Source organism: Genypterus blacodes, unplaced genomic scaffold (genome assembly GCF_046128005.1).
Source record: "Genypterus blacodes isolate CSIRO-AG114 ecotype Tasmania unplaced genomic scaffold, CSIRO-AGI_Gbla_v1 ptg000061l_1, whole genome shotgun sequence".
Lineage (NCBI taxonomy): Eukaryota > Metazoa > Chordata > Actinopteri > Ophidiiformes > Ophidiidae > Genypterus > Genypterus blacodes.
The window spans coordinates 4,450,765-4,460,000 of NW_027466873.1; the positions used below are offsets into that span (position 1 = coordinate 4,450,765).

Below are 9,236 nucleotides of genomic sequence, written 5' to 3' on the forward strand. Positions count from 1 at the left end.
TGGACCACTAAGCGTGTTGGTGAAGACCATCGGTGTGTCTGCAAAACCACTCTAAATGTCATCACAAGGTCAGATGAGGTCAGGGTGACACATTCACGCCAAACATTCATTTTGACTGAATGTTCTCACAAGTCTGTTAAAACAAATATCTTTGTGTGTGTGTGTGTATGTCTCTGTCTTAAACCGGCTACTAGTTTACATCTACTTTGAAACAGATTTGGTTTGATATGGCACATCTTGTCTTGGTGGATGACCATTGTAGATTGTCTTGTAGATTCCGAGTGGACATGGTGTTGGCTAGAGATGGATCTCAGGTGGGATCTAATACTGAGTGGCACCGCCGCAGCGCACCGATGTACTGCAGGCCTGATGCTGACTTGATCTGACAATAGAATGGATCAGTGTAGCGGCTAGTAAGTCAGAAGGTAGAGCATAATCCCTTCTGTCAAGTTTCTGTCTCGTCAATATTCAAATCCGGCCCGCTGTCCAATGGCTGTCAGTTACAATCTCCCTCTGGCTCGCGGCCTAGCAGAGGCACATATCTAAATTGAATTGGATGTTTGCTTCTCAATGGAAATTGAGTGGAAGAGATGACCCCCCCCTGCCCTGCATTGTGAACTTGTCAGTTAGTCAAACCGAACCAGATTCTATGCACAATATCCGTCTCCAGCCTAATAACGCGTCCCTGTTTGGTTTCCTTATGGGTTTGTCTACTCGTCGTCCTTGTCGTCCAAGTTTATTGTATCGTGGCCCATCTGTCAAAATGCACTTTGGATTTGGCTTCACAATATCACAAATTATGCTGAACGTTCAAGAAAAGAAGTACAGAACGTTTCTTCCATTCATTCATTCATTCATGCAGTATTTACCTGGTAGCTTCCGAGCGTGAAAGTGCAGCACACGGCTGGCAGTGGAAGCGCAACACCAAAGGCCAAATGCAAGAGCGTGAAATGAGATGGCATGGACTTAAAAATGTCCATAGTGGGTCTACAGAGCGCATTGGGATACCACCTGTGTTTAAAGGGTTTAGACCTGAAACAACCCACATCTACGCACAACCACCACGCTGCGAAGAACACAAATGACACAGGATTCATTATACGAGACGCGTCTTTAAAGGTCTGCAATCACTTCATTATATTGACTGTGGACAAGAGGGATGAGATAGAACGTGTTTGTATCACATGTGGCATTTGCAGAGATGCATCAGATTTTATAACTGGGTCACTTTAGATGCTCGGTTTGCCTTATTCCCCTCTGCGCACCTCCCAGTAAGATTTATGTGTTTCAATAAGCAACAATGGGGAGCTGTTGGTATTTTCAGTCCCTACAGTGATGTGAATTGTTGAGAATGGTTTATTATTATTTTATCAAAAGTCCTGTGTAATACATCTTTCAAACTAATCTCCGGTTGTCCTAAACTCCTCTCCCTCTCTCCCTCTCCCTCTCTCTCTCTCTCTCTCTCTCTCTCTCTCTCTCTCTCTCTCTCTCTCTCTCTCTCTCTCTCTCTCTCTCTACCTCCCTCTCTCTCTGACACATGTCGCCCTGGCATGTGCCAGAGAGGCTGCGACCTTTGGAAAGTTTAGCACTTTAAATATTTAGGCTTGGGTTATGATGGATCCTGCGGGCCCATGTGCGAAGCCTCTGATTAGGGCCGCTGTCAGAGTCATTTAGGCAAGCGGCGTGGCTGTCGGTGGCCCTCCTCTGTTTGACAGGCGAGCCTTTTAAACAAACAGCGGTCCCAGTGGCAGAGCGGGGCGCAGCACAAACACCCGACTCTGAGAGAAACCACTCAACCCGCTGACAGCTGCAGAGGAAACCGCTGCCCACCCTCTCTCTCCCTCTCTCTCTCTCTCTCTCTCTCTCTCTCTCTCTCTCTCTCGTCTCGTTTATCGCCTCTCGTCTTTGTTGAGTCTTATTCCCAAATATCTGTTTTGTTCCTGTCATTCTGTTGTTCTCTTCGTTTTCTTCTTCTTCTTCTGAGACCAGATGGGTCAAATGGTCTCCCTGCTTATTCTCTTAATTTGAGTATCTCCACTCATTAGTGGCTGAAAATCTGGCTCGACGCTCCCTGTGTCTCCGTCTACATCGACGCACGATTAGGACAGCTTACATTCCCTTTTGAAACACATCTGAGGCAGCCTTTTCATCTCACTCAGAGACAATCTCCCGTGGCATCAATCCTGTAAATATATGAGTCTTAATATGTGTGTCCTATTCTGTATTCAGAGGAAGAGCCGAGTCAGCAGCTCCAGTATTAATGCATGAGAAATGAGCAGAGCCCGTAAGAATTAAAGGGTAAGACTCCCCTTATTAAGATGTAAATTCTGGGGGAAAACTTGCCGAAATGAGGATACAGAGAAGTTATTGTCAACTTTAGCCTACTTATGCATTTCTAACAGGCGTTGTTTTGTTGTACTCGTTGAAATTAGATACACACAATAAAGTAGCTTGTGTGTTTCTCATCTCATTTCCAGCGATAGACCAACCAATGTCCACGAACGAACTAACGCACAATCTACACTTTACGGGAAAAATTTACACTTTTGGCAACATTATCTACTGACAATGCACATGGCAACTAATGTGGTAATTCAATCCCTGTGTATGATTCTTCTTTTTTTTCCCTTTCTACCTCCCTCTCTCCCTCTCTCTCTCTCTCTCTCTCTCTCTCTCTCTCTCTCTCTCTCTCTCTCTCTCTCTCTCTCTCTCTCTCTCTACCTCCTTTCAAATTTGCACTTAACACCTTCCTGGGGAAAGGCTTCTCATTCATCAACGGTGTTTGTCCCGGTGACAAGCAGGGCGCCTCCTGCATATCAATATCAGCTAAGACAATGCTGAGCCTGTAACCTTCAGCTAAATGTCATTCTGCTTAATCCTATTTGAAAATTAAACATTGAAAAACCTTTAGCGTGCCTTCCTGTCTTCCTTCCTTCCTCCCTCGCTCGCTCGCTCGCTCCTTTATTGCTCACCACTCCGCCTCCACCTCTCTGCTCCCTCTCGCCGCCTTTCTGATCTTGTTTTGCACCGTAGGAGACATTTGTTAGTGCTTTGTTTCTCTGTGTGTGTCTGTACTTTGACCTCATCGTGGTTATTTACTGAACTGATTTTCATTTTACGTCATCGAAAATATATAATCAGGCGATTTCGATTTATTACAAACTGTACTCGCCAACCCTTTTTCGAAATACTATATAGTTGTCATGAAAGCCTTATTAACTCCCCCTCCCTCCCCTTCTCACACTCTCTTATTCTTACTTAATTGTTCTTTCTTTCGGGGACAGTCTACTAACTCTGTGATGGATGTATACTGAGAGAGAGATATTGAGACTGACTTCCAGGAATGGACGGAGAAAGTTGCAGGTGGAGAGAGGGATAGAGAGACAGAGAGAGAGAGAGAGAGAGAGAGAGAGAGAGAGAGAGAGGGAAAGAGAGAGGGAGAATGCAGTGACGTGTGGCGAAAGCTCTGCGTCAAACCCACATATTTACATAAACAGATCCTCCTTGTATAGACGGTAATTACCTCGCTGTGACAGTGACGAGGAAGCAGAGGATGAGGATGTCTGATTTGGCCAGATACACACAGTGACAGACGATGAAACTCCATCAAAGAGCTCTGTTTTGAGAGGCTCCGCGTCTCTGGTATATGCGTAAAAACACTCCTGTGATATAATCAGAGTTTCACCCCTGTGCTTCTCTGTCTCTCCCTCTCTCTCTCACACACACACACACACACACACACACACACAGCCAGCACAACTATATGGTACCCGTTTGAAGATATGGTGGAGTGTATGGTGAGGAATCAGAGGGAGAGTAGGATAAAAGAGATAGCAATGAAAATGCAATCATTTGCAGTCAGACAGATCTAATTCTCCTTTAGAGATGGAGCGAGGCGGAAGTTCAAAGACAGTCTTCAGCTGAGTCTACGTATGGATTTGATTGACCAAAGTCGCTCGTCAAGGGACTCAGGTTCCTATGGAAGCACTTAATGTGAATTACAATGTGACTGCACCTGATGACTTCATTCCACATGCTGTAGCTTGGGAGAATAAGCAAGGGAGATAAATAGACAATAGACAATCAGAAGACACTGGAAGAAATAAGGAACATTTTTTTAACTTCACATTTTCTGTATTTTCCATTGGCACTGTGACCAAGTCATCATGTATCTCAGACAACCCTCCTGACGTGTGTGTCAGGATGCATTGCTCTACTCTTCCTCTGTCTGCTCTATATTGTGCTGGTCTACTTTGCTCTCTGCTCTGAGATAGAAGAGGAAGTCCAGAGACTGAAACACAACACTCACATATGTGATTTCATTTGCAGTCCTATACCTTTATTGAATATTTCTCAGGAAATTGATTGCTGTTATGTTTCACGTCCATCCATTCCCCTGTGCTCTGTTTGCGTTCCAGGTGGGAGATGCAGGAGGGTGCAGAGCTGGAAGATGAAGAGAAAGCTCTGACGGAGGAGCTGCAGAGAGCCTTTTCTCTGTGCAGCTGCAGCCGAGGAGGAACCCACGACCCTGCTGAAGCTGCCCGACACACTGAGGAGCAAGCACAACAACCATCCACCTGAAGTGCTTTGCAGTAACACACACATATATATATATACTATATGTACCGGATACGCCAAACAGATGTCATTTTTAGAATGTTGTAAATATTGAATGTACACGCAGCTCTGAATGTAGCAGTGTGTGTGTGTGTGCGTGCGTTTGTATTCCTGAATGTAATTTGTTTTGTGTGTGCAAGAAAGTGTACGTGAGAGAGGACAGAAAGCTATGAAACTACAAAAACGTCTTTATGCATATACCCAAGACAAACTCAGTGTCGCATCAGAAGCATTTCATCTTACTCGGTGCACATCTGCAGAAATCAGTCCTGGGAAATGGAATTCCTGGATTTTTTTGCCAGGGATAAGACAGAACTGTGTGATCACCAGAAGGTAGTTGAAGATTTATTTGTTTTTGGAGACAGCGAGCATAAAAAACACTTTTGGTCTCCTGGTTCCTGAAAGCAAACATGAAATATTATGGATTGAGAGCAAGACAATGTATGTTTTGATTATATCCCGTCCCCAAAATCTTTCTCGCCATGGAAACATGAAAACATTTATTTGATTGTAGTGTATGTAACACCACACTACAGTTTCTTTCCAAGTTTGTCCATTTTATGTTTCATTCATGAGATTGCCAATGGAATATTTATTGAATCTAACATCAAAATAAAATCAGATTCATACGTTTGTGTTTTTCTACATGTGATCAATTATGTGTGCTCTTTGTGGAGCCACTGGGGTCTGATGATTTACTGTTTCATGTTTCTGAACGCATACATCATATGTTCTACCCTCAGCCATCAAGTTAATGCTTAAATAAGGACTAAATAACTCAAACAATGCTCTTTTCATCAAGCAGTGTATATTTTCAGCTCACAGAGGCGACTGCGCACCCTTTAGAATTCCTTTGAGAGATGAAGAAAAACATTTCCAGCTCCGGTGAGGGATGTTCCTCTCCTTAACTAGATTTTTAATGCAAATGGAGCACGATTACTATCGCCAAAACCACTTAGAGAATACAAAAGACAACAAAATGTTCAGTCACTGAGTTCTCCACACGTTTCTGAAGAAAGGCTTCAGAGCAGCAAGCATTGCAAGTAGCCTTTGTAAATGTGCTTAACGTTAAATACTTTTCATTTTTGTTTTTCAGAGTAAATGCTAGCTAGTTTGTTCGTGTAAGATAAATGTTCAAAAACAAGCCTTTGCCTGTTTTTTTGCAGTGAAAATGCTTTGATCTCTCTCTTTGATCCCTGTACTTCCCTCCCCATGTAGTAAGTAAGTACCTGGAGAGCCATCCACGTGTGTTTCCACTGAAGACAGGTGATAGGTTCAGAAAACACCCGTCAGAAAAGATGACAGCATCATTACAAAGAATGAATCATCACAAAGAATAAATTGAATGTTCTATTGTTGGGGATTCTTTTGGGGATTATCAAGCCTACATAAACATTTGAGAATCCCAGAGCTCGTGGAGCCACATTTATGCAAGATGCAGAGCTGCAGAAGCTTGACTCGAATTTCCATTTCAATTGATAACCTACAGTGTATTGTTACATTTTCTGCTGCAAAATCTTGCGACTGTGGGGGTTTCATTTGTGTTTTCTGTCACTGATAACAACGGATAACGCTGTGTTCAAATGGTGTTGGAGATGGGAAATAGCAACTTTACAACTTTGAACAGCAGATGAGTTTACCAGTTGTGAAGAATGATGTGACCTGGGAGAAAATGGCATCCATGCCAATAAAAGGTAATAAATCTGAATAAAAACTGCTGATGTGTTTCTGGGTTTGCTCTCACATTAAAGGGCCAAGATTGAAACAATAATATAAAAAATAAACAATAATAATATATTTCTTTAAATGAACACAAGCAGTATTACAATATTCTGCACCTCTGTATTTGAATGCACCGAAGCCGTGCTGTATCTACAACTACGGACTTTAGGACAAGCACTTGACAAGCACTTGAACTTATTGTCAGTAAACAATGTGGCAACTAGGTGGAATTATGGGAAAGCCTTCTGCCAAAGGACCCTGCTTTGCTGGCCTGCTGAAGTGTCCTTGAGCAAGACCCAAAATCTCTGTCAGCTAGACGAAATGAAGCCGTCTCAGCAGTCTAAAGAGGTAAATCATTGTTCTGCACGTCACGTCGCAATTCTCCATTCAAGCCCAGATTTTTAAGATCATAAACATAAGAAGAGCTCCATGTGAACCTGAAGGTCTCCTTGAAGGTTAGGAAACTGGAGAGAGCACTCTCAAAAATTCAATCAGTTCTTTCAAAATACATGTTTCACCTCCAAATAAAGTCACAAGTCATTGTTAAGGTGAGACTTTAAGACTTCAAATTAATTTAATTCTTCTCATGTTCCAGTCCTGTGACTGAAGTATGTCTGGTCTGGATGTCTGTATTGAGTAGAGGACTGAGAGCCTGTGTGTGCAGGGGGAAAAGTATTCTTTTGCCAAACTCAGTAAAGATCAATGCCACAATGAGGACAAGAGTGTCATATCTCGGTTTCTTATTTAGGGCCCACTTTGAAGAATTCCCTCAGCTCTGCTAGAGGAAACAGGGTAGCTCACTCCCCGGGGAAAGAGCTTCAACTTCTCCAGGCTCTCGAGAAGTAGGGCATGCAGCTTTAGTTCAACCGGGAGGCTATTTCTGTGAATCACCACGACATGGCACGAAGCACAGGTATGAGTATGCGGTGAACGACGTATGACAAAAGAGTTGGCAAGTTCATAACATGTGACACAGTTTCACAGTATTCAATCATCCACTATGACCAATCAAATAATTTATTTTACCTTCCTTCAAGAAGCAGAGCAGACTGATGTCCTTGTACTTGAGGTGAAGTATCACCTGAGGGAGTATATGCAACAAATTATATATGACACCGGGGGTAAATTGTGTCAAAAAATACCTGTGATGGTTAAACAAGGTGAGCCAGGCATCTGTCAGTATCCATGCTTGCAGATGCTTCCTGTTCATAGCAAGAGCGGCTACTGCATCCTCCTGTTTATTTTGGGCCTCCTCCTAATTACAGTGTGCACTCCACAGCTGTGAGTGTGACCGCGTGTCAAGTGGTGAATGTCAGCACCCCGAGAAGAGACAAAAAAGCTAAATAACAAAGGGATTTCAAAGACTTTTTCCACCATTTGCACAGGTACACAAGTACATACACTGGCATTCTTGGACAAGTTAGTTTAGTCAATTTAAAGATAAAACACAAGAACAGACAAAGGCAATAATTTTGATTTATTTAAAAAAAAACTGAATTAAGTGCTCTACAAAGGGTTGCAATATGTACAGAAAGCATAAAAAAATACTAAAACTAAATGAAATAAAAAGTGAATCAAAACTATATAAAAACAGAGAATGATGCTTAATGCACAAGTATATTATATAATTATATATAACATACTTGTATATGTATATAATTATAGTATATCTTATAATTATATATACAGAGATGTATGTGTGCTGTACAAAGAGTATGTAAACATGTAAAATGTGGCTTGACCCTTGAATAGGGTTGTACTGAAAAATGCACATTAGACTCATGACTTTGATTTCATATTTCACATATACATATCTTTCCTCTTGATATTGACATTAAACAATAATCATTCATCAGAATTGTACACACAGTAAGTAGACACGACCAAACAGCTCTCGGTAAACGCGGGTCAACTCTCTGCGGTGCTACTGTACCTTTAAATTTCTCTTCCAGCCCGTTGCCCCGGTAACCCGGAAGTTTCACACTCCGCACGCCGCTCTCCGCTCGCAGTCACTTCCTGTTTGACAAAATTTCAAGGAAGCTGCAGCGAGTGGACAGAGAAATAATGGTGCGTGAGTCCAAAACCACACACACCCGGTATGAATGTGACAGAAGGAGAGCTTGTCCTCCTTACGTGTGTGTGTATAGTGTGTGTGCGGCTGAAACCACTGTGGAGCAAACAGACACGCGCGTCCTGCTCGCGCGTGGGTCACTCTGCTGCGGATGTAAACAACCCGGACTTGTTTTTTTGCAGCTCAACAAACTTAAAAAACAGACGTGGGGCGTTAACGAGGAATTTACGTCACTTAACTCGCAGAGGGTCTTTAAACGAACGCTTTTAAGTATTTAGTACAACTTTGGACAACTAACCAGTAAAGTTTAGCACGTTGCTGCTGCTATCAGTCTGTAGTACACACATGTAAAGGAGGAAGATGTGTTTGTCATTCCTTATCCAGTGCAAACTATATAAATCTCACAACAGCCTACAAATTATACAGTTAAAGGTAAATTTTGCTTATATAGCACCAATGATGCACACGGATGTTATTCCACCATGATAGCACATTTTCTGGCGCTAAAACACCACAAACACGACATAAATGAAAGGCCTGTCTGTATGATTGGACATTGATATACCTTTGTAAACAGTCCATGCTGCTGACCAGAGTCTGAGGGCCAGATTGAAAAATGCTTGCTCACGCCTGGTCTTAAATCCAGACTGTTGGATGGCAGACAGACCCAGATCAGAGGAGCTTAGAATCTTGGTAGTAGAATAAGATTTTGCAAATAAAGGAAGCCGTTTGACTGTGGAGAGCTTACAAGAGAGCGAGAGTTCAGCGTGGGTGCTTCAGTTTCTTGAGAGCAGAGCTGCAGAGACAGCTGAATAAAGTTCAGAGT

General features: G+C 42.5%; 2 protein-coding genes across 5 annotated transcripts in view; both read left to right on the forward strand.

Moving 5' to 3' along the window:
- kiaa0825 (KIAA0825 ortholog) overlaps positions 1–5,269 on the forward strand; it is a 103,193-nt gene extending 97,924 nt beyond the window's left edge. For all 3 annotated transcript variants that reach the window (XM_076154097.1, XM_076154098.1, XM_076154099.1), the window contains exon 23: positions 4,419–5,269. In XM_076154097.1, coding sequence (XP_076010212.1) covers positions 4,419–4,581 — 163 coding nt within the window. In that variant the 3' untranslated portion in view covers positions 4,582–5,269. The remainder of the gene's footprint in view (positions 1–4,418) is intronic.
- Positions 5,270–8,316: 3,047 nt separating this feature from the next.
- Positions 8,317–9,236, forward strand: part of arb2a (ARB2 cotranscriptional regulator A) — a 138,026-nt gene continuing 137,106 nt past the window's right edge. Inside the window, exon 1 of one of the 2 annotated variants that reach the window (XM_076154302.1) lies at positions 8,317–8,406. Coding sequence is in view for 1 of the 2 variants with exons in the window: in XM_076154301.1 (XP_076010416.1) it covers positions 8,404–8,435 (32 nt within the window). In the remaining variant the exon portion in view is untranslated. Of the gene's footprint in view, positions 8,436–9,236 lie in introns of both variants that reach the window. The other variant, XM_076154301.1, reaches the window with a different exon arrangement.